Source organism: Nannospalax galili, unplaced genomic scaffold (assembly GCF_000622305.1).
Source record: "Nannospalax galili isolate Female #2095 unplaced genomic scaffold, S.galili_v1.0 scaffold34, whole genome shotgun sequence".
Lineage (NCBI taxonomy): Eukaryota > Metazoa > Chordata > Mammalia > Rodentia > Spalacidae > Nannospalax > Nannospalax galili.
Window position 1 is genome coordinate 2,215,778 of NW_008338996.1, and position 24,566 is coordinate 2,240,343.

At 44.7% G+C, this 24,566-nt stretch overlaps 1 protein-coding gene across 7 annotated transcripts in view; it reads left to right on the forward strand.

Annotated features, from left to right (window-relative positions):
• The window catches only part of Cdk5rap2 (CDK5 regulatory subunit associated protein 2), a 209,865-nt gene that overhangs the window by 123,627 nt on the left and 61,672 nt on the right, over nt 1-24,566 (forward strand). For 5 of the 7 annotated variants that reach the window (XM_029563710.1, XM_029563713.1, XM_029563711.1 and 2 more), the window contains 5 exons: nt 212-342; nt 1,384-1,496; nt 4,089-4,217; nt 15,308-15,403; nt 17,138-17,322. In XM_029563710.1, coding sequence (XP_029419570.1) covers nt 212-342; nt 1,384-1,496; nt 4,089-4,217; nt 15,308-15,403; nt 17,138-17,322 — 654 coding nt within the window. The remainder of the gene's footprint in view (nt 1-211; nt 343-1,383; nt 1,497-4,088; nt 4,218-15,307; nt 15,404-17,137; nt 17,323-24,566) is intronic. The other 2 variants (XM_008833471.3, XM_008833472.3) reach the window with 1 other exon arrangement.

Sequence of the window (24,566 nt, forward strand, 5' to 3'; positions counted from 1 at the left end):
ATTAAAAACATTGCCCCAAATTTCCATAAATGTAAGGAAATATTTTTTGTTTTCGCTATACTTTTGTATATGCATTTTCCTATAATAAGCATATATTTACTTTCATAACCGGAAAAAAACATAGTCTCATAAAAATCACAGACTTGGTGGGCTGTGCATCTTAAAGCACAGATAGGTCTGTTTTATAGTTTCCATGTCTTGTTTTACCAAGTGTCAATGACCTGAAGGCTGAGTTAAAGGATGTCCTTGCCCTGCGGCATCAGCTGGAGCAGGATGTGCTGGCGTACCAGAATCTACAGAAGGCCCTGCAGGAGCAGCTCAGCGAAATTCGAAGGCGCGAAGGTATGTGCTCCTTTCTGGGGATTTCTCTTTGGTTTCCTCACATGGAGGGCCTTGGCCGAACTGGCAGGAGCCTCCTTCATGGGGGATTGAAGTGGTCACAGGATCTCCTGTGGTATTTGACTTGATCCTGGCCTGCCTAGTCTACCTGCCTGCCTTCAGCCTTCCCAGCAGAAGGGCCTAGTAAGCATGGGATGGCACCGCTGTCCCCATCACCATGCATCTTGACCCTCTCCTATGCTAGAGGGTCCTTTATAGTCTGCTTGGTGTCTGACTTCTTCCTATATCTTCAGTCAGTGCCTAGCACATGTCATAAAAACTGGTAATAGTGGTGGTGGGTTGGCATTTCTTGAGTCTTGTGTGCACAGGGCACAGGGCTAGACTCTTGCTTTCTCACCTCTGCTCCCCAGAGACATACTGTTAGTCAGAGATGTTAATATCATTGTATAGATGAAGATGCTGAGTGAGCTGAGCTGGGAGTGGGTCGTTGATTTGTGTCATCTGACCCAGATGTGATTTTCTGAGGTCAGGAGCTCTGCACTGTTTTAGGAACACTAGCATTGTCCACATGTGCAGTTTCCGCATCTGGTTATGCTCACTTTCTACAAGGTCTCTGGGACCAGTAAAATACATTTATGCCCCTTGACCTCTTGGGGGTCACATCTAATTTTTATGTATTCACCCCTAAACAGAACGAACTCCCTCATGTGAACTGAAATCACCATTTACTCGAGCCATTCAGAATGGTCTCCAAGTATAGCACTTGTAATGCAAGCTGTAATTCAGGATTGGCCAGAGTGAAAACGTACAGTCCACCAAGAAACTACACCAGACATTGAGACATCAGCCTATGGAGCAGGGAAATTACTTAGTTCCAAAAGGTCACGTTTTCAACTCTGTGTGTTTATGTGCGTGCGTGCGTGCGTGTGTGTGTCTGCCCTACCCCTACCAATTGCTTTAGGTTGTTGGCATGGGGATCATCCTTGGAAGGCTCTGTTTCTGATATTTTTCTCTCCCCCTCTTCACCTTTTTATTTTCTTTGTGCAGAAGAACCATTTTCATTTTATAGTGATCAAACATCTTACCTAAGTATTTGCCTTGAAGAGCACAGTCAGCTTCAAGTAGAGCATTTTTCTCAAGAAGAACTCAAGAAAAAGGTACTTCCCTGACCTGTCCGCTTTTCCTGCTTGTTGTTGTCTCCTGGGCTCCTGATCTCGGAGCTCTGTAGTTCTGAAAGCCTTTTTCCTCTCCTGCCTGCCCTCTCCTCTCCACCTTGCTGTGTGGCTCCTCCTGTGCATGATGCTGGCAGGTCCTGCCCAGGGTAGATCTGCTGCCTGAGCTGGAGACCTCAGCCCAGGCTGGAGACCTCAGCCCAGGCCCGCTCTCCTCATGAGAAGATGCTTGGCTGTCCCTCCACAAGAGCAAGCCACTTTTCCTTCTTGCATTCAGCTCTCCATACCCAATCCTGATCGACAGCCTTCCGTGCTGGTCAGTTACTGCTTAGTTCCTTGTGTCTAGAGGTGTAGACTGTAAGCCTCTTAAATGTAGTCCTTGTGTCGTGTTTATTTCTGATGTCCCAGGACCTGGCATGCATAGCAGGAGCTGATAGATGGCTTTGTAGTTCCAAGTCTGATGGTTATGTCTTTTAAATAGGTTTTCAGTCAGCAGGCCTGTGGTATGGTTAGAGTCACATTGTCTTTCAAACATTGTTAAGAATAGTTAGTATGGGAGCTGGAGAGATGGCTTAGTGGTTAAGAGTGTGTGCTGCTCTTCCAGAGGACCCAAGTTTGGTTGTGTACCGTATGATTGCCTCTCACTCCAGCTCCAGAAGATCTGACTCTTTCTTCTGGCTTCCATGGGCACCACACCCAGGTGTATAAACCACACATAGACACATACATGTACTCATAGTTAACAATAAAATTTAAAAAAGTTTTAGTTAACAATAAAATTTTAAAAAATTGAAATGAGTAGGAAGTGTGGACACAAAGGAAACTTTGATTCATTGTGAAACTGTCATGCATGTGGAACTGGATCTCAGTTTTGTCATGGGATAATTCCCATTCCGTCTGAAGAGGCACACTTGCAAATAAATATTGTTGTAGGGATTGCAGAGGTTACTGTAAGAGGGGCCTGTACAATGTATAGAGGTAGCAGAGGGGAGGTAAAATGTTCCTCCTTGGTTAGGGGAAGTTTCTTTTTCTTTTCTTTTGAGATAGGGTCTCACTTTGTAGCTCTCATTGACTTAGAACTCACTATGTAGACCAAGCTGGCTTCAAACTCACAGAGATCTGCCTGCCTCTGGCCAGGGGAAATTTCTTAACCATGATGAGATATTAAGTGTGTTTTGTAGGATGCATAGGAGTTTATGCGGGTATAAAGTTTTCTCAGCAGAGAAACAGAAAACCACCCACATGAGGCAAAGAGATAAGAAATGGCAAGGAAAACTATTTTGAAAATTTGTTATTTTGGGAGCAGCTCCCCAAGGATCCTTGAGGCTGTGGTTAGTTTTTGAAGATGGAGAGACTGAAGATGATCGTATCTGCTGCTTGGACCTATCATGGCTGTGGTCAGGGCTGCATGTGGTTCTCTTGCTTGGCACTCGGTATTTGTCTATAGACTCAGTTGTCCTGTTCTTCTCCCTGTGTCTTCCTTAAGGGTCCTGAGGGCTGGTGTTGGGATGTGTTTGTGTGGGCAGCGTGCTTATGTAGGCCAGAGATTGATACGGGCTGTCTTCCTCTGTCCTTCCCCACCTTACTTTATGAGATAGGTCTTCCACTCATCTGGAATGCATTGATTTAGCTAGACTGGCTGGCCACTGAGCTCTAGGAGTCTGCCTGTCTCCTCTACTCCCCCCAGTACTGTGGTTAGAGATGTGTTTCCCTGTGCCCGGCTTTTACAGATGGGTGCTGATCATCCAAACCCAGGTTCTTGTGCTCATGTGGCAGGTGCTTTACTGACTGAGCCATCTCTCCAGTCCCTGGATCCAATTTTTATTCCTGTTTTGATGTCTTGAGTATTTACCATGTGTGGATAGGATAGACTTCCCACTTTCTTTGAAGGTTAAGAGGCATTTGAAGAATTAGCAGACACTGGGATTTGGAGCTCATAGGAAACAATGTGTGTCTGTTCAGTTGCCTGTATACCTGGCCTAACAAGACCTGTGTCTGGAGTAGGAGTGCCGGGCTGGTGCCTAGGCATCCTGATGCTAGACCTGTTGCCTTCTGTGGAGTCTGCTGCTCTGTCTTGGGTGATCTGGCACTTCAGCCCTGATTCTAGCTCATGCAGCTCTCCAGATACCCCAGCTGTGGCAGCTAGGACAGGATCAGCACTCTAGCCTGGCCACCTCCTTAGGAGTTTTGCAGGGAATGGTTGAGTAAAGCTCATTGGAGTATTTTATTACCAGAAATTGCTTTATTAAGGATAACTCATTATTACTGACGTTGGTAGGTAGGTGTAGAAAGAAGGAAGCCTCTGCTGTCAGCTGGAGAAACTTGAGCTCTGGGAACTCTTTTCCTCTAGAAGGCTTCGGCATAAGGCAGACAGTAATAGCTGTTCACTGAGTGCTGACTGGGTGTCAGGCCTTTAGTGTGCTGTGGCCATGATCACGATGGCTTCTCATTCTATAGACCTGTGTTCTTTTAACCGTTTATATACATGGAAACTGGGGCCAGATCAGGCAGCCTGCCCAGAGGTGGCACTCCTTCACCTTAGAATGGGAGCTCTATCTCTCTGCTCTTGTCTCCCAGGTCAGCGAACTCATACAACTCGTGAAGGAACTGTACACAGACAACCAGCACCTGAAGAAAAGCATTTTTGATCTCTCCTGCATGAGTTTCCAGGGAAATGGCAGACTTGAATCAACAAAACAAACAGAGGTAAGAAGAATGTTCATGTTGCTGTGTGCTAATTGCAAAAACAATACCCCCTGCAACTTTTTCAGACAATGTCTGTTTAGGGAAGGTCTTTGGGAGTCTTGAGGGCTCTGTTGGTTGGGCAGGTCTGTCCACAGGCTTCCTTCAACCCTGGGCATGTCTCTATACTGCTCCTGTGATATCCTATACTACTCCTGATTGTGGCCAACCTCTGAGTATGCTGCAGAAGGTAAACATTGTGTTCTTACAGGGATCTGGTGAGTGGCCATGGCTCTAGAGAGTCTGTAGTACAGATGCAGTCTTGATGCATCCATAACATCAAAGGTAGATGTCTGTACATCCTGCCTGATAACTCGGCCCAATTACTTTGGTGCTGATTTTTGTGACAATCTCTTTTCCTGTATTTGTAGGCCTTCTGCACAGGGGAGGACCCTGAAGTTGTACTAGGGAGGGAGATGTTGTTGGCTTCCTCTAGCCCTGGCTGACCTGACTCTGCCCCAGACGAACTCGGCTCCATATGAGCATTAGCAGCATTTCCAAAGCCAGAGCAGTTCTCACCATGGGTGCAGAACGGTCTTTTTGTACTGGGGTCCCTCGGGATCAAACCCAGCTTTTCCTGGGTGGAGTTTTCTTTAACTCAGCCTGGGGTAATGGGTGGATGCAGGCCTCACTTTCATGGCCACATTATTTCTTGGGAAACGTTTGTTAGCTGTCTCTTCCCACCTTCTGAGTGGGAACCGCTCGCAGGTATTATATTTATGCGGCACTCTGGCCATCTGCTCTCTTTGAGACAGGGATTATTATTGATCTTGGCCTCCAGGGCTCCAGATAATTTTGAAAACCAAGAGCAACGGCAAGCCACTTAGGGAGAAACAAGTCTCCCAGCTTGCCTCCTCTGAGGCAGCATTTTTAATAAGCAGCTCGTTCTTCCCCAACTCCATTTGAGCCATAAATGCCGAGTTTTGTTTGTTCATTTGCCCTTTGAAAAAAAAAATCTGTTAAATGTCCCATTATGTCCTTTGGAGAACAGAGGCTTTTTCCTCTGCCCACTCTCAAATCTTAATACCAGCCGATTCAGATCTGAGTCATTTTTCAGATTGCACTTCAATTTGATGTTCCCTGTGAATAGCCTTTTCCTTTATAGCGCAGTTCCCTGTCTTCCCCCAGAATGGGACAGGAAGATCTGCATGGAAGGATGGCTATAATTTAGAGCTGAGGAAGGAGAGGGAGACAGGGTGACGTGAGCTAGCAGAGGGGAGCCTCTTGTCTTCAGGGGCATGTGGGTCTCCTTTCATAAGAAACAAAGCAGAAACAGCTAGAAGTGCCCGTGTTGTCCACAGCTTTTTCTGAACAGCAAGGTTTGCAGAGTGGGGTCTGGGCATGAGAGTGAGAAACAACCCCTGAGTCTTTTCAATATAAGTAATGAACATTTTTAGAATTGTTCTTCTGTATTTATGTGCATGGACACACTTATATTGAAATACAGTTATCCTATTTTTTCCAATTAGTAAGTCATAGCATCATTTTTCATCTTACAGGTGCACTGAAATTTAATGCCAAACTCTTGTTGGACTTAAAAATTGCTTCACGTGATTCCAAGTTTTAGATTGACTGTTTTTGTATACAGGTCTTTTTCTGTCTCTAGGATTCTTTCCTTAGACTGTACTCCCAGATACGTAATCACTAGGTCAAAGGATGGATATAGAAATGTATTATTTATTTTCAGATACCTTTCCCCAGAAACTTTTAATGTGACAAAGGGTAGAAATACTTTGGAGGACCTGACAGAGTTTGTCGTGTTTCTTTCCAAAATGACTACCCTTAATTTGAACTGTGCCTTCAGAGCTGGAAAATGCATATTTCCAGTATGGGGTAGTTTATGTAGAAACCTCCAAATAAACAACCAAACAGCTATCCTGATGTCTTGATGTACATGTAAAAATCTCTAATGAAATGACCCCTGTTTTCTTATATGTACTTGACAGTTATTATTTGATGTTAGAGGAATCACAGGGGTGATTTAAGTGGGGTTGTGAGCATAGAAATCTTGACATGCAGCCTGCGGAACTGTCATCTTTAGTGAGGGCACATGAGGCAGGGTACTTGTAAGCCACAGGACTCAGAAAGGATCAGCAATTATTGCCATTTACTTGTATTGTTGCATTTCCATTCTTAGGTGTGATTGGAAAACTGAGGTTTGAGGGGTGGGACTTTGAGAGAAATTATAGATAAAAGAGCTTAATTTTGATTCCTCTGGTCAGGTGGGGTGGTGGTGCATGCCTTTAATTCCAGGCAGGCAGATCTCTGTGCGATCAAGGCCAGCTTGGTCTACATTCTGTGTTCTAGCTGGAGCTGTCTCAAAACCAAAAAACCTTGTCGCAAAAAAAAAACCAAAAAAAGGGGGCTGGAGAGATGGCGCAGTGGTTAAGAGCACTGGCTCAGCACTTGCAGAGGACCTGGGTTTCTAGCACCCACAGCTCACAACCATCTGTAACTCCAGTTCCGGGGGAATTGGACACCCTCTTCTGACCTCCTCGGGCATTGCAGGACACAGATGTACTTATATACATGCAAGCAGTACACTCATACACATAAAAGAATTAAAAAAAAAAAAAAACTATTAAAAAAGCTCCAAAAAACTAAAGAAATTTACTTTAAAACAAGTCTTTTGTATACATGGAATTTTACCATTTATTAAAGACAAAAGCAAATTTGCATAGTAATGAGATGGGTGTGCTTGTTTATTTTTATTTAAAGACATAAATCTTGGTTGAATGCTTGGTACTGCAGGATGTACAGCATCTTCAGTGCTTTTCAGAGTTGATTGATATTTTGATTTTATAATCATCAATTCTGGGAATGGTGCTGCATATAAATACGTAGTACAAAGTGGTAGACGTATGCGAAGGGCCATTTCAGAAACTGTTAGAAGGGGCTAGAGAGATGGCTTAGCAGTGAAGAGTCCTTATTGCACAACTGTGAAGACTGATGCTCGGGTTTCAGCACCCAGAACAGGTTGGCTATCCTGAAACATTGTGACTCCAGCTCTGTGGGCATCTCACATTTGCATTTGACCTCCACATGCCCACAGGCACACACCCCCAGGCACATATTCATGTAGATGGACAAATGCATGTACACACACACACACACGTAAAATAAAGTAAATCTTAAAAAAGAAATGGTTGGAAATTTTGATTTAATTTCAAGCCAGAATTCATTTAACAGTTTTTTGAGACTCAAGTCAACAACTCAAACAGCAGTTTTTAAAATTAAAACACTGTAACACAGTACAATTCAAAGATAAACTAATTTGATACTTGCATGCTGAAGAATGATGGCAAGAAAATATTAAAGGCTTTGTTTTCCCTAATCATTATGCATGTGTAAGAGCAGTAAACTGTGTGTACAGGAGTTCATAATGTGCAGTGGTCTGGAATCTGAGCCGACTTGTTTCAGAGTGTTTGGTGGCATTGCAAGGCGTGGTGACATACCCAGGGCAAAGTGCACGAGCTAGTGTTCAGAACGAACACTGTGGTGAAGTTGTGGGACACGACATGGGCGAGCACCACCAGATTGACTTTTTGTTGTGTGTCTAGAAGCCTTTTACTGTTGTTGATGTTTTTGTGACCCTCACATTCAGTCACGTAACCCTCAGCTCACAGCTGGGCTCTAGAGGGCAGAACAGGTATTCAGGAGAGAAGTCAAGATTGTTTATTGAATATTGGCTAAGAATAACAGGGTAAAGTCTCCTTTAGGGGAGTAGATTTCAATTCATTAAGTAAAGGAACTGTCTAACATTTGACTTCATGGCTACCATGAGTTTCACATGATTTGTGAGCCCTTGGCACAGTGTCTGCCATTCAGTGGATACTCCATGAAGCAGAGCTGTGTATTGGGTTGGTTTAAGTTTGTGGCTGAGTTGGGGTGGGGAGAGGCTAATACTGTCTTTGTATCTGTTCAGTTACCACAGCAGCAGAGGGCAGTGCTTCTGAAGTTTATTGGCACGTAAATTCCCCGGGGCTCCTGCTAGAATGCAGATTCTTATTCTTTGACCCTAGTAGGGGCTTGTGAGTCTGAGTTTCTGACAAGCTGATGGGTGAGGATGCTTCTGTTGCAGAGGAGTACACTTTCCATTACAAGAGCAGAGATAGACCTGCAGTTCCCGTTTTGAAGAAGCCATTCTCACTTCCTTTGTTCTTTCAGCAGCGTTATGGAGCACTAGACGTTGATGTTAAAACTGAACGTAGACATGGTCATGCTCTTTCTAGGGTGTCATGTGCAGAAGGAGGGGACAATTGCAGGGGATCCAGGAGAGATGTGATTTTGTGAATGTAGAATCTTAAGAAAGCATGTTGGAGCTGGAGAGATGGCTCAGTGGTTAAGAGCACTGGCTGCTCTTGCAGAGGACCTGGGTTCGATTCCCAGCACCCACATGGAAGCTAACAGCCATCTATAACTCCAGTTCCAGAGGATCCAACACCCTTTTCTGACCTCTGAGGGCATCGCATGACACGGGTGCACTTACATACATGCAGGCAGTACACTCATACATATTAAATAAAAATAATAAATAAAATATTAAAGAAAAAAGAAAGCATGTGGGTATGTGCGCCTGCCTTCCGAAGCAGTTCTTCCCAAAGAGGAAGAGATGCTTCAAACCAATCTGGAAAGAAGCCAGGGAGACAGGAGAGTGCAGTGAGGCTTTGAGGAGGCGGTCTTGTCTTGTATAGTGCCACAGACTCCGAGAAGACATGAGAAAAAGAGAAACTTAGGATTTTCAGTGAGCCACATTCCCTGGGCAGTTTCTTGAGAGTGAGACAGAATGAGCTTGTAGTGGGCAGAGGGTGGTGAGAGGACATGAACTGAGTTGGCTCACCCTGGGACATGGTGGGGCGGAGGGTCAGTGGTTGGGCGGACGCAGAACCAGGTACCATGATCCATATTTTTTTTGTCATCTTTTCTGTGGTTGAAAATTGCTGAATCACTTTTTCTTTCTTTCTTTTTCCCTCTTTTTTTTTTTTTTTTGTATTTTTGAGATGGGGGTCTCCCTGGGGCTACAGGAAGACCCTGGCCTGCAACTTGCTATGTAGACCAGACTGGCCTTGGACTCACAGAGAACCACCTGCCTCTGCTGGGATCAAAGGTGTGCGCTGCCACCACACCTGACTCTCTTTTTTTCTTTTTGAGACAAGGTCTTATGTAGCTCAGACTGGCCTTGAACTCTGTATGTCATGACCTTGAACCCCTTATCCTTCTGCCTCTTCCTCCCAAGAGCTGAGATTACAGGTGTGCATCATCACATCTGGCTAGGAACATTGTCCATGTCCGCAGCATTTGATTCTTTGACTATTGCTGGATGCTGAGGGTTTCCTTCTCCTTTTGATCAAGCCAGCACAGTTTTAGAGAAGTGTAAGTTAATGCTTGTGTCTGTGTTAAGTCATGTTGTGACTGTGGTTCTGGGAATGCAGAGTAACTTTGGTGCTTTAGAGTTTAGGCCTTTCAACTTGGAATGGCACGGTCAGCTGAACTCAGGGGTAGGAGGCAGGGAGGAGCTTCTCCACACCTCCTCCCTCTCCTCACACCTCCTCCCTCTCCCCACCTGGCTTTACCTTCTGGACTACAAAGTCTCTAGGGACTTTTCATGGGCAGTTTCTGGACATTGGTGGCTGCAAAAGCCACATTGCAGAACTTGAGAAATGGCTGTCCCGGAAGTGTGGAGAGGCACCAAGTGCCTAGTGCCCAGGCCTTTTGGTACCAGAGGGGATTTTTATTTTTCATGAAAATGAGAGACTCCCCAGAATTATATAGTGAAAAACTCTATCACAACAAAATGAAAGGAACCAAATTTTTAAAGTTAAATTTATCTTCTTGTGCATGCATAAACTTGTGTATACCAGGAATTGCTTATCGACCTTTTGGCTAAGGTCAAGTGAAATGACACATACTGGTGACTTGGAGACCAGGTCACAGATAGAGACACAGGTGGAATGGCAGCCTCTGTGTAACTGACTAGCTGGATGGTGACCGAGCTGCTGGGAGGAGACCTGGTGAAGCAGAACTTCCTCTGTGACCTCGGAGACTGTTATCAAGAGTCACCCTCAGGACTGTGTGTGGGCAGCCTCTGAACCTCTAGGATTGTTCTGAGAAGCCAGCCTTCTGCCCAGCTGTGTGTGACAGAGGCATCCTGAGCCCTAGATGCAGAACTGCTCCACCTCCAGTCTGTCTCTGTGGGATGTGAGTGTAGCAGTGACCTTGTGCGTCTACCCCTTCGTGCTCTTCCCCTGCCCACTCAGTGACAGCACCTGGCCCAAGCCCTGCTCTCAGCCGACTCTGCCCTGGACTCTGCCCTCTCCAGCCAAGTTCTCCTGGTCTTCACTGGCGCCCTGAGCTTCTGTAGGAGAGGGGCAGGCCCTTGTGAAAGGCCACCCCCTCACGTGGCTACATCACAGAGCTGGAAAACACTGAAAAGATCCCCAAGGTAGTTACCCTAAACAGTGAAGCTTGTACCCATCCTCCAGGCAGAGGACAGAAGCTCATCCCGGAAAAGGACTTCTTGAGGAAACAGAAGAGCTGAGAGCAGCCGAAAGAGCGGCAGAATGCAAGTGAAAACAGCGTCGGAACTCTGGAGAAAACAGCGTCGGAACTCCGGAGAAAACAGCGTCGGAACTCCGGAGAAAACAGCGTCGGAACTCCGGAGACAGTTGGTGTGTTGGAGGGCAGTGGAAATGGCTCACCAGTTCTTACTCCTTGCTGGGGAAAAGGGAAAGCAGAGGGGAGAGATTCCTTCTGACAACTGCTCCAGTTTATTACCTGCGCTCTTATGCCGTACGCTGGACTAAACTGCAGCCTCATAACTTTGGGTCTTAATTTTGGGTCTTGTAATTATAAAGTTTACCTATGATGTAAATTGCTTCAAATGAGGACTTTGGGCATAAAAGAACTTTTTTATTTTTTCTTAAGATCTCACTGTGTAGCCAGTATAGACCATGTTGGCCTTAATCTCACAGAAATCTGCTTGCCTCTGCCTCCCCAGTGCTGGGATTAAAGGTGTATGTCACCATGCCCAGCTTGAAAATAACATTTTTTATGGTTGTTCACCCCCTCCCCCGGTAGCAGAGTTGAGACTGGGGATATAGCTCAGTTGGTACAGCCTAGCATAGACAAGACCCTGAGTTCAGTCACTAATGTTGTATAAACCAAGCATGGTGGTGGATACCTGTTATTGTACTACTTGGGATGTGGAGCTAGGAAGGCCAGAAGTTCAATGTCATCTTCAACTACATAGTTTGAAGCACATGAGAAGACCCTATCTCAAAAAAAAAAAAATCTTGTGGTTTACCTGTATAAATATGTCCATCAGATGTAACTTAACATTAATAAAACATTTAAGGCATTTACATAAGACTTCAAGCCATTTGTTGTAATCCATAATTTAAAATTTTAAGTATGTTTTTCTTTTCAAAGTTGATTTTTTTCCTATTGTTTTTAGAAAAAATATAAGTGGTTGGGCCAGAGAGATGGCCCAGTGGTTAAGAGCATTTGCTGCTTTTGCAGAGAGCCGGAGCTCAGATGCTAGCACCCACCTCAGACAGCTCACAGTTGTCTGTAACTCCAGACCCAGGGAATCTGACACCCTCTTCTGACCTCCATAGGTACCTGCACTCACATCCTCAGACATACACAGAAACACACATAATTTAAAATTAAGTTAAAACAGTATGTAAGTGGTAAACATAATTGAGCCATCTTGAAAAATAATTATAGGTATTAATGGGAGACCATGTGATTTTTTTTTTTTTGATACGTATGTACACTGTGTAATGTTTGAGCTAGGGAAAACAGATTTAGTTCATTAAATATATAGTCATTTCTTTATGGTAAAATTCTTTCTTCTAGTTTTATGACATGTACATTTTATCTGTAGGCACCTGGTTGTACGTCAGCACACATTTTGCTCCTGTCTGTCTACCCATGGGCCAATCTTTCCCCATCCCTTCTCCCTTCCCAACCCCCCAGTCACCAGCTTCCAGTAACACTGTTCTCTCAATTTCTGAAAAACTAACGTTCTTAGATTCCATTTGAGTAGATCACATAGTATGTATTTACCACCTAGACGTTATTAACATTTCCTGTCTGTCATCCTTGTCATCTTTCCAATACATTTCAATGGAAATTGCAAGTATCGTTATATTTCCTTGAAATACTTAAGCATGTTTATCTTTAACTATATATATGTATACATGTAATTAAAATATTTTATTACATTTGTTTATTTTGTGTATGTGCATGCGTGTGCACCTGTGCCACGGTCTATGTGCAGAAGTCTGAGGACAATTTGCAAGAGTTGGTTCTCTTTTTCCATCGTGTGAGCCCTGGGGGTCAAACTCAGGTTGTCAGGCTTGGTGGGGAGTACTTTTACTCACTGGGCCATCTCACCAGCCCATAGCCAGTGTATATTTATAGTTATGTTTTCTTTTAAATTCTCTCATGAAATGAAGAAACTATAGGTCTACATTTGCTAAATTTCAGAAGTATATGTACCTGTAAATGGAGTTTACACTCCTTTCAAAATCCCTCATGCCCCTTCTTGTCAGTCCCCCATCCTAGCAGATCCTCTGATTTGTCCTACTGTGTTTTAATTCTGTCTGTATTAGACCTTCATATTAATAGAATCATATTGTGTCAACTCTTTTCACTCAGCATAATCTTCTTGACATTCGACCATGTTATATGAACTGATAGTCTCTTAGTGTTCCATTGTATGACTGTATTACAGTGTTTATTCTTTGTGCTATAAGTAGACTCTTAGATAACCAATGATAGGAATATTCATGCACAAATCTTTGTGTGGACTTTTTTTTTTTTTGGTGAATGCCTATAAGTAAGTTTATTCTATGCTTCTGCCAAGAACTATGATAGTCTAGTTGTTGACTAGAGTATCTGCAGGGCGTGGCAGCACACACCTGTAATCCCAGTACTCTTGAGGTAGAAGCAGGAGGACCATGACAAATTGAGGCCAGCCAGGGCTACATAGCAAAACTTTGTCACCCCCTCCCCAAGGATATTTCAAGTACAAAGGAAAAAGAATTCCTCAGTATTTTTGTAAACTTCAATGCCTTAGCAAGTTTGCACTTACGCATATCAGTGTTTCCCGCTTTCTAGCACAAAGGATGTGATGAATGGATCTCTTTGATCTTGGATTGCAGTTTGGATGTGGTAGGCTACATGTGTTCTGGCCCTGAGAACTTTCTTTAAAGTGACATTCCTAAGTCAGTTTGTTTTGTTTTGCTTTTCTTCTAACAAAACAAGGTTTTTCCTCTAAGAGGAAGATCAGAAGAATTTCATTTGGGCAGAGAGTTATGGGTGCAATTGATTGAATGTAGGAACTCGTAAGACAAAGCCCTGGAGATGGAGCCATAAGTATCTCATACACACAGCTGCCCAACAAGTGACCTGAGCTTGGTAGGCTGCTGCATTATTGAGATGAGGTTTGGTGTGATGTTTGGAACAGCTTTGATGGGCACCTTTCCTGGGTGTGGCCACCCTGGTGTATGTAGTGAGTCCTGGTTATATTATGGGGCTCATCCATATGTCTCATGACTAAAATTTTTGTTCTTGTGGAGAGCTGGGATCTTGCTTTCTTGGGAACTCTGTGCCATCCATTCTGGGGATTGCAGATTGCAGGAGCTATGGGGTTTTTCTACCTCTTTTAGGCATTTCAGATTCACGCAGTCTCTATAAATAACTGTCCTTCATTTCCAAAAGCATAAAGTTATCATCAGGCAAGCTTGATACTCTTCTCATTAGCAATGGGGACTTTTGTCAGCAAAATGACAGTATTACTAGGACTGTCCATTTCAGATGCCTGACATCCTAACAGGAAGTTTATGCCCTGTGCTAATAGGAGAGTGATGAATAAATTGGGCACACTGTAAATTTCATGTACTGCTTTTTTTGCTATTTTCTATTTTCACTTCCATCAATAGCTATTTTCTGAAATTTTTGTTACCTTTATATAATCCAAAAGTAGATTTAGTGGAGGCAGAAAAGGCACAACAGAGAATGTATTAAAGTTATAGCAGCACAGAAAGACCATGCCAGGCCAGGGAATGACCTTGGTAGTTTTGGGGTGGGGGTGGGTGTTTATCCTTAAGTTATGCCTGATCTCAGGCAGCTGTGTGTGATTTGCCACTACTAGCAATCTAACATCAGCTAATTTTTATTTCACGGCTTTGACATTTGTTTCTGATTCTTTTTGTGTTTGTTTGTGTGGTTTCTTTTGTTGCTCTGCAGTTTTGAAAATAAAGAGACATCACTGACTGATTCATGCGTGTTCATGGTGCACACTTCTGGGTTGTTTTCACACTGACTGATTCATGTGTGTTCATGGTGCACACTCAGTTGCATTTTCACACTGACTGATTCATGTGTGTTCATGGTGCACACTCAGTTGCATTTTCACACTGACTGATTCATGTGTGTTCATGGCGCACACTTCTGGGTTGTGTTTTCACACTGATTCATGTGTGTTCATGGTGCACACTCAGTTGCATTTTCACACTGACTGATTCATGTGTGTTCATGGCGCACACTTCTGGGTTGTGTTTTCACACTGATTGATTCATGCATGTTCATGGTGCACACTCTTTTGGGTTGTGTTTTCACACTGATTGATTCATGTGCGTTCATGGTGCACACTTCTGGGTTGCGTTTTCACACTGATTCATGTGTGTTCATGGTGCACACTTCTGGGTTGTGTTTTCACACTGATTCATGTGTGTTCATGGTGCACACTCTTTTGGGTTGTGTTTTCACACTGATTGATTCACGTGCGTTCATGGTGCACACTTCTGGGTTGCGTTTTCACACTGATTCATGTGTGTTCATGGTGCACACTCTTTTGGGTTGTGTTTTCACACTGATTGATTCATGTGTGTTCATGGTACACACTTCTGGGTTGCGTTTTCACACTGATTCATGACTGTTCATGGTACACACTTCTGGGTTGCGTTTTCACTGACTGATTCATGCATGTTCGTGGTGCATACTTTTCTTGGTTGTGTTTTCACATCTTTCCATGCTCTACATAGCTTCTGGCTAGCAAGGAGGATGAGGACACAATCAAAATTGAAGAGAATGATGAGAATTATTTCCAGAGTGACCGGCATTTGGAGCAGAGTAATGAGGTAGGAACACAGTTTACTCCTTATTCTGTGTGTCCCCTTCTGTGCCCAAATCAGTCTTCAATCTAGAGTGAGTGTGGTGGGTTCCACTTCGTTTGCCTGCATTAACTGTCTGCTATATGCCTGTGGAGAACAAAGAGACTAGATCTCTCTCTTCCGCCTCCCCCGCACCAGAAGTTAGAAAGTAGGTAATAGAGCCAGTCATTTAACATATAGTAAGAAATAAGAACTAGCTATAGAGTAATACAGACTGGCTGTTGGACTTGGATAGATGTTGGAGATCTAATCGGACCTATTTATTTTATGCATTGGAAATTGCGACTTGTGAGAGAGATGATTTATCTAGGGCACGGATTAGGTCAGACAGAGTTGGGGTAAGAATCCTGTGTCTGGAAGGCCCTGAACTCTCAGGTCATTTGAGTATAGTGAAAGGGGACCCTATTGGAACAGAGTGACCCTCTACATTCCCTCTGGAACCCAGCTTGGTATCATATGGGCATTGACCCCCCTCCCACCACTCACATAGAATCATCTAGTTACATTGCTACTGAGCAGATGGAGTAAATGGTCTCCAAGATTAGAGGGCCCTGGAGATTGAGGTGCAAGGGGGGACAGGAGGCTGCAGGCCGGCCACCTTAGGTCATCCAGAGTCCATGTGCGTGAAGTTAAGAGTGGGCGGTAGCAAGGTGTAGATGGTTTTGAAGGGAGAACAGTTCAAAGTGGGGTTTTGGAGTTCCTGATTCTGTGTCTTGGCCATGTCTCCATTATGGCTGCTTTCTCTGGCAGTCCTTGCTTAACCTCTAAGCCTGAAATTGCTCCTCAGTAAGGATCGTAACTCCTGTTTAAGATCCCTGAGATAGAAAGGCATATAGTAAGTGCTCAGTAAGTGATAGTAATTGCTGTTTTTATTACTATATCCTAGATTTTTCCCTTTCTGGAGGTTGCTTATTTGATGGATTTAATAACTAGATTGATGACAAGCAAGAACCTATAAATAACAGCTATTTGTGTGAGACTTATCTTCCATTTAAAAAAATCTTAATCATTTTTCCAGTGGGTGATGGCTAATGTGTATATCACTAACAGTAATGAAGTCAAGAGGAGTTATTTATAGAATGGTTGAGGAAATTTACAGCTTTGAATAGGGAGAGAGAATGCTAATTGCAGCACCTTAGGACATGCCCAGAACAGGCTTTAACTGGAAGTTCCTGTGGTAGACTCCTCCGGGAACCCCAGTGACCCAGAAAGGTGGATCTGTAAACAATATCTCCATGAGAATTAGGAACTCTCCACCTTCCTAATGACATATATCAAAACCTTTTTAATTAGTACATCTGTAAGGAAGGTATGTTACAAGAAGAACATGATAAATGTCCACAGTGTGGTTGATGACATGGAGTCCAGGCCCTTCTTAGGGAGAACTGTCAAGGAATGGACCAAGGGACAGGAGAGCATGCCTCCAGAGAGCATTTGTAGTGAGCCAGACACGTACCCTGAATTGGTCATTTTTATTTTATTCTCTGAACAGTGGCAGGGGGTGTGGTACCACTTTAGAGTGAGGAAACTGAGGGTGAGGAGGAGTGATGCACATACCTCCCTGCCTTGAAGTGAGTGTAGGCCTGCACCGTCTTCTCCCCTTGCACTCTCTCCTGACCTGCACCCTTCTGCATCCCTTCTCTCCCCTTCCCTCCCCTTTTCTCCATATGCCTTTGTTGGACCAAATACTTTCATTTGCAGATTATGGAGGACTATGCCAAGGGGGGCTGCAAAAATGGATATTTAAGGCACATGGATTCCAAGACTTTAGACAGTGCTGGGGCCTCCATGCCTGGCTGTCCTGGAGAGCAGAGCTTAGAAGGACAGCTCGTGGGCCTGCTTTCCGCTTTCTTCCTCAAGAAGGCCACGCCATCGCTGGAATCCAGGTAGACGTGGGCCCAGGCATCGCTTTGTGTCTGGTTTGAGGGGAGAACACACTCATTTTGCTAAATGGATTCAGATGGAGCTGTGCAGTGTACCTGGGAGAGCTCCTGAAATGGCTCAGAAGGAATCTTGCCAGTCATGCAATTAAGTAATTAGACTGCAGGCTGGTGGCTGTGAGGGGACTTGAGCAAAGCCTCACGCAGGCCCATTATGAAGAGGGAGAGAAAGCGTTTCCTGAGAATTATTCCTGGGAGCCCCAGAAAGGGCTGCCTGGCTTTCATCGAGAGAGTCAGCCCTACTGGAGTCTCCTCCGGTTTCAGCAACAGCTTAAAAACACTTCGTTGCAGTTGTGACCTTGCTGTTTTATGTTGAGTTTGAACTAAATTCTCTTTTCATTGTATCCAATGGGAGTTGTTCCTATATGAAGAATAATACTACAGGTTGTTTTCCTTAAGACAAAGGAGAGACACTTTTATTTTATAAATTAGTCCATTATGAGCCCTTTTGTGGTCACCGCCAGCGGCGGCCGCTCCTCTGTTCTCGTGGATGCCACTCTGTTCTCACAGGCATTGAGGCTGCTCCTCTGCTCGCCCTGGGCTGAGGCCGCTCTTCTGCTCGCCTGGTGCTAAGGCAGCTCTTCTGCTTGCCCTGTGCTGCCTCCTGTCATCACGGCTTCTGCCCGGTCCTGGACCCCAGGGCTGGTGAGGAGACTGTCAGTGAAGCCGCATCCAGACACAGGAGACCAGGTTCAGTGACATAGGTCTGCTTTATTGCAGGAAAGCACAAGCTTATATAGGGGTAGTGGTCCAATCACAGCACAGCAAGTAGGATACCTTAGTAGCATAACAGACTTAGCGTCCTATTAGCATAACAGACTTAATGTCCTATTGCAGAATAGCGAGTAGGATGCCTCATTAGCATACTGGGTTTCAGATTACAGAGCCTGAATTCCTGGAAACCACATGACCCTGAATGTTGCAATATCTAAGTGTTGCAATTTTGGATTCCAAGGGTGGTGATTAGGGAGTGGCGAGCTCTAGGCATCAGTCTCATGATCTGCCAATGGGAGCAAATGTTACAAGGTGTGTCTTATGGCTCCAGCGGTTGGGCTGTTGCCTCGGGCCTGCTATATGGCTGTCATTAAGACTTTCACCCTAGGCTCAAGCCTGTCTCCCACACCCTTTCATGGTCCTTCTAGGCCACCTGTGACAGCTGCTGGGGCTTTGGAGCCAGAAGGAGCTGGGGCTTTATTTCTTGGTGCCTTCAGTTTCTCTGATCATTTCTCAGGTTGCTCTGAGGACTAAGAATATTGAAGAAAGTTTGCTGGTGTATAGTGTGCTTTCATAAAAACTCTCAGTTTTGCTACAGATAATAGTCAGTACTGCTGTGACCCTTGGCAGGAGCCAGGCACTCTAGCAGGTCTTACGTCATCCATGGCTAAGCCTTTTAGGACCTTTCCCAGCTGAAAAGAGGATTAAAGCATTCTGTTCTTGTGAGTTTGGTGAGGCTGACCCTCCTAATCCCTGACATTAACTTTCTTTAGGATGAGTCCTCTAGAGGGTCGTGCCCAGTAGTCATTCTCATTTATTTTCGATGGGAATTAGATGACCACAGTTGGTTCTCAAGAAATATGGACAGATGGCTCAGTGGTTTAGAGCACTGGCTGCTGTTGCAGAGGACCCAGGTTCAGTTCCCAGCACAAATGTGGCAGCTAACAACCGGCCTCAACTCCAGTTCAGGGGATCAAATGCTCTCTTCTGGCCTCTGTGGGCATTGCATACATGAGGTACACTTACATACATGCAGGGAAAACACTCATACATATATAGAAAATTCATTCATTCATTAAAAAAAGAAGTAATTTCATGAGCATCTAAGTCCCCAGCTTTATAAAGTCTGAGGTAAAAGACACCACTGCCTTTCAACCTGTCGGGACGCTCTTGGGACATGTGGATATGGCAAGTGTGAGTTGGATTGGGGGATATGTGCTTGTCTACAGGGAATAGGAGCTCTTTGGCCTCACCCAGTTTGTCAGGAAAGTTTGAGATGAGAGCTTTCATCTTCATCTTCTTTGAATTCTTAATCTCTTTATTTTTAAAAATTCTGACCTAATTATGCTTTTAAAGACAGACCTTTAAGAGCCAGCACTGCAAACAAGCCTGTGCTGTGTGACCTCCTTGTGTGTTTTCTCTTGTAGCTGCCTGTCCCATAGACTTCCCAGCCACTGCCAGCCAGAGCTAGTGTTAGAGAAGCCAGTGTAGCTCTGCTGCCCAATCTTTGTTTCTGATCATCATTCCTCCCTGTGCACCACTGACACCTTGCTGGTGTAGTTGTGGTTTCCGGGCCCTACTGAAAGCCTGACCTATGTTTACTCTCTAGACCAGGCCTTGGCTGGGTGTGACCCAGGCCTAGCTTTACATGCTGTGCCCAGTGATTTTTTTTTTTTTTTTTTTTTACAAAGATGAGAGCTGACAGAGACTCAGAATTCCCTTAGCTAGTTAGTTGTCAAGCTGCTGGAGAGCTTTCTGAGAATAGGAGTAATCAGTATTCTCATTGGTCAGAGAAACACTAGTCTGCCTGGAAATCCCTTCCAGCAGTGTGACGTTTTTGTTGCTCTAGAAAAAGCAGGCATTGAGCAGTGCTTCTGTCTAGCTCTGCCGTTCTATCTGCGCCTCTGTCCCCATCTTGGCTTCTTCGTCTGTAACATGAGGGATGATGGTCCGTATCCCCTAGGGAACCTTAAAAGGATTGACTAAAATAATGGATATAGGTTATAGATCTAGGTCAGGGCTAAGTGAAGTTTGGGGGTTATTATTGTCTAAGTCTTGCCTTGTAAAAGCATGTGTGGCAGTCAGTTTGAGACTAGCCTGGGCAATATAGTAAGACCTTGTCTCAACCCCTCATTAAAAAAAAAAAAAAGTCCTACCAATTAATCCCACCCTTTGCCACTCAGCCGAGATAAGATTAACATTGATGCCATATGCAGGCACAGCAACCAGCTAATGATTTGTGACTCTATTCATTACTGCACCAACATTTGATGACCTCAGTGCTAAGCTTTGACAGACTTAGGCCTAAGACTTCCCCTCACCCTCTGAGCTTTTCTACCTTCTAGCACACCTACCCTAAGGGGCTATCAAAATACCTAGGCTCCAGAATGACTGACTCAACCTATTTACCAGAATGAACTAGGAAGTGGCCTAATTAGTTGCTTTGCACTTGACCAACCAGAGCAACTCACTTGTTGAAGGTGGCGGGAGAAGGCCTGGGTGCTCTGCCTTGTGGAATGGGCTCTGCTCCCCCTTTTGCTTTGGCATTGATTTTGTGTGGATTCCCAGCCCTCTGCATGGTTCAGAATTTCTTCATCAAAAGGTTTTGGTCTCAGTAGCTCAGTTAAATGTGATATTTGATAGCTGAAAATAGTAAAACTGTAAAAAAGAGCACTAGGTACGCCTAAGAATTGTTTTTAAAAGGCTAATGCCGTCTTGAGCTTCAACTAATGGGAGGAGAGAGGCCACCCCCAAGAGGTCAGGTGCTGCAGCTGTGGGCCTGTGTAGGGAGGTCTAGAACATGAGGTTGGCAGGGGGTTTCAAGAGGTCGTTGGAGAAATGGCTAAAGGGACCGGCTGTGTTTAAGCTACAGGAGAGAAGACTTGTCAAGTATTATGTTTCTTAGATGTATTAGACACACGGGGGTTCTAGACAGGATCCCAGAAACCCTGATGCTGTCTTCTCCACCTCCCAGACCCAGGCTGCTTCCTCTCCAGCCCTAGCTTCCGCTGTTTTCTCCAAGAGCACTGTAGCCCCTCCCATCTGGGCCTCACAGTGCTTGCATCAAAGTTGTTTAAAATTGCAGAGTGCCACTCAACCCAAATCCTGTACTCTCTACTCTTCACAGGATCAGAATCCTCCCCAGGCAGCACTATGTTCTGTGCCCCTCCCTTAGCTCTGGTCATGCTCTTCTGGCCTTCCTTCTGTGCTTGGCCACACTGCCCTTCTCAGTACCAAGAATGAGTACAGTGGTCTTTGATTTGGGGCTTTGGTACTTGCTGGTCCTGCTGACCAACACTTCTGGTTGCCTCCTCCTAGCCCCTGAGACCTAGCTCCATTCATCTGTTGCACTCTGTTCCTGCTATCTCATTTCCCATTGAAGGCAAGATTTTCTCAAAGGAATTGCTGATATTGATAGCCTCTTCTTTCTCCCATCTATTCCATTCTGAGAGCTTTCATACCTTTGCTGCACTTACCAAGTTAGCCGCAATGTACAAATTGTGAAATCCAGTGACCAGTGGCTCTCTTTTAGCAGTTCTCCCTGGCCTGTTTTCTCTCCACCTCCCTGGCCTCTCCTCAGCCTCCTTTGTTGAAAGATATTGGTATGCTCCAGAGCTGTGTTCTCAGACCCTTCCTTTCTTTGTCCCACTCTTCCATGCCTTTAGAATGTGCTACATGACTGATTTCTGCCTCAGACCCTATATCCAGCTCTGCACTGGACACCTCCAGCCGCATGTGTGATACATTTTAATATTAATCTGTTCCAAACTCAAGTTGTTGTAAACTGCTGCGTCTCTGTCCTTTCCCATGTCCGTCTCTGTGTCCTGCACTTCCATCTACCTAATTTCTATAGCCCAAAGTGCAAGTTCTTCCATCCTCACAGCCCACAGTAAGCCCTCTTAATCTCTCCTCAGGTTACAGTTCAAATCGTCTCTCATCTCGGAATGGTTCTTGGTTCAAGCTGCTGCTCCTCTATCCTGGGTTCATGTGACCTTAAGCCTTTGCACTTGCCCTCTGTTCTCATTTCTATTCTGCTGTAGTCCATTCTTAAGAGTAGCCAGTGATCTTTTAAAAACTGAGTTTATGTTTCTTTCATCCTTAACACCCATCGGTTGATTCCTATTGTCAGAGTTGGATTCAGAGCTCCTTGACCCAGCCTCTGCCATTTCTCCATCCTAATCACCCACCCTTCATGTTCACTGGGCTTCAGCCCTGCTGACCAAGTGTTCTTACCAATGGGCCTTGAGGTAACTAGTGTTCCCTCTACCAGGATACACTTCACCAGATGTGTACACTGCAGAGTCTCAGCGAGTGAGATGAGATAGCTCTGTAGAGGCTTTTCCTGGCCGCTTGCCCTGAAAGGAATCCATTTCTTTGTTTTCTGGCAGGACTCGGTCCTCGCTTCTCCCCTCTCATTCATAGTACTTACCATTGTCCTGTTGTCTTATGTAGCTATCAGTGTTTGCATGACTGTCCATCTTCTTAATGAAATGTACCTCATTCTTCTTTGGATGAATGGAAAGTATCCAGTCAGTGGTTGTCTGAACTTGTAGAAAGTTGAAAGTTCCGTAATCATAGCAGAAGGTAAGTTTGGCAAACTGGAAAGAGTTCATGCTCTCTTTGGGCCAGAAAGGACTGGGTTTTAATCTCTTCTCTGCCACTTTGTTGGGAGATCCTGTTTCTTCATCTGGTTGCACAGCCTGTGAGGATTTAGTATATTTAAAGGACATGACACATGGCGAGTGCTTCGTAAAGGTCATGCCTTTCCTTTTACCTTCTGCCTGGCACAGGTGCTTAGGAAGGGTGGAGAAGTGCACTTGGACCGAACCTCTCCAAAGATCCTGATTATAGTGACAGTTTAATGTATCTGCTGTTTAGATTTCCACCAAAGCAACCCTTGAAATGTTCTGTTTAACAGCCACCACTGTGGTGTATAGTAATGGTCTCTTTACCACCATTTACTGCCCATTTGTGAAGTCTTTTTCCTGGTTTTTATTATGTGTTGTTTGGTGGTGAGTAATAGTCCTCCTTTGGCTAGCTGAATAGCAATTGTCATTATTTCTTACTTACCTGTATTAAAGAAGGAAGAGAAAGAAGCAAAATTTAGTTTAACTTCTGATGCCCAGAATGCCAGAAATATTTTAAAGTCTGGTTTACTGTAGTTAAAGATGGTTTGTATAGTCTAGGTAATTCCACACTAGAAGTGAGTGACACACCATGCAATCGAGTTGGCTGCCCTGATCTGGACTGTGGGACTCTGGAAATGAGGGAGGCTTTGCTGCTGTCTGCAGAGGGCACATTGGGGGAACATGAGCATGGGCACTGCTGCTTCCAGGGTGGCCAAGATCGGGGAGGCAGCCTGGGCCGTCAAAGGAGAGGGAGGTTTCTTGAAGTACAGCAGGAAGGAGAAACTGGAGAGAGAAGACAAAGGAAGTGACACAGTGAGGTCCCTGCTGTCCTTTCCCTATTGTCTGTGTAACCTCATCACACCCAAGTGGTCCTCCTCTGGAAGGCAGCCACAGCTTCCAGACCAGCCTCTGCCTGCACCTGCTCTCTTCAGAGCCTTTCTCCACAGTTCTCCAGCTCTGTTTCACCCCTGCCTCTTCTTTTGTGGGTGACTTAAACCTTTTCCTGAAGTCTTCAATGGGTTGCTCTGTGATTTCTGTTTCCTTATGTATGAATTCTCCCATTTCTTAGCTTCCCCCCACCCTCTCTCTCTGGTGTATGGTGTGGTGCGTTCAAGTGTGCAGACATGTGGAGACAGAGAAGGACTCTGGGTGTCCTGTGTCACTGTCTTTTACTCAGGGTCCCTCACTAACTGGAAGTTCACCTTATCAGATAGAATGTCTGGCCAGTGAGTCTCAGGATCCACCCCAAAAGTCTGACTTTTTACATAGGTGCTCAGGATTCAAAGTCAGATAGGTGCTCATGCTCGGAGAACAAGCACTCTTACCCACTGAGCCACCTTGCTGGTCCGATTGTTATATTTGTAAAAAGAGTAGATTTTACATGTGTGTTAACCACCCCCACACTTACTCTCCTTGGGTTGGTGAGATCTTTTTCAAGATGAAATCGCCCTATAGCCCTAGCTGGCCTGAAACTCACTATGCAGACCAGGCTGGCCTTGGTCTCACAGACATCCACCAATGTCTGCCTCCCAAGAGCTGGAATTAAAGGTGTGCGCCACCTTACCTGGCAGGTTGGGGCCGGGAGGGGGTTGCTTTAAAACTTTTTAAAATTACATTTATTTATTTATTTATTTATTTATTTATTTATTTATTTATTTATTTAAATTTAGGTGATTACTAGAGAAACGCAAAACAAAATCACAGTTAGGGACTGGCAAGATGGCTCAGCAGGTAAAGGCACTTGCCACTAAGTCAGACAAGCTGAGTTTGATCCTTGGGACCTACATGGGAGAAGGAGCGAAATGATTCCTGCAAACTGTCCTCTGACCTCCACACATGTGCTGGTGC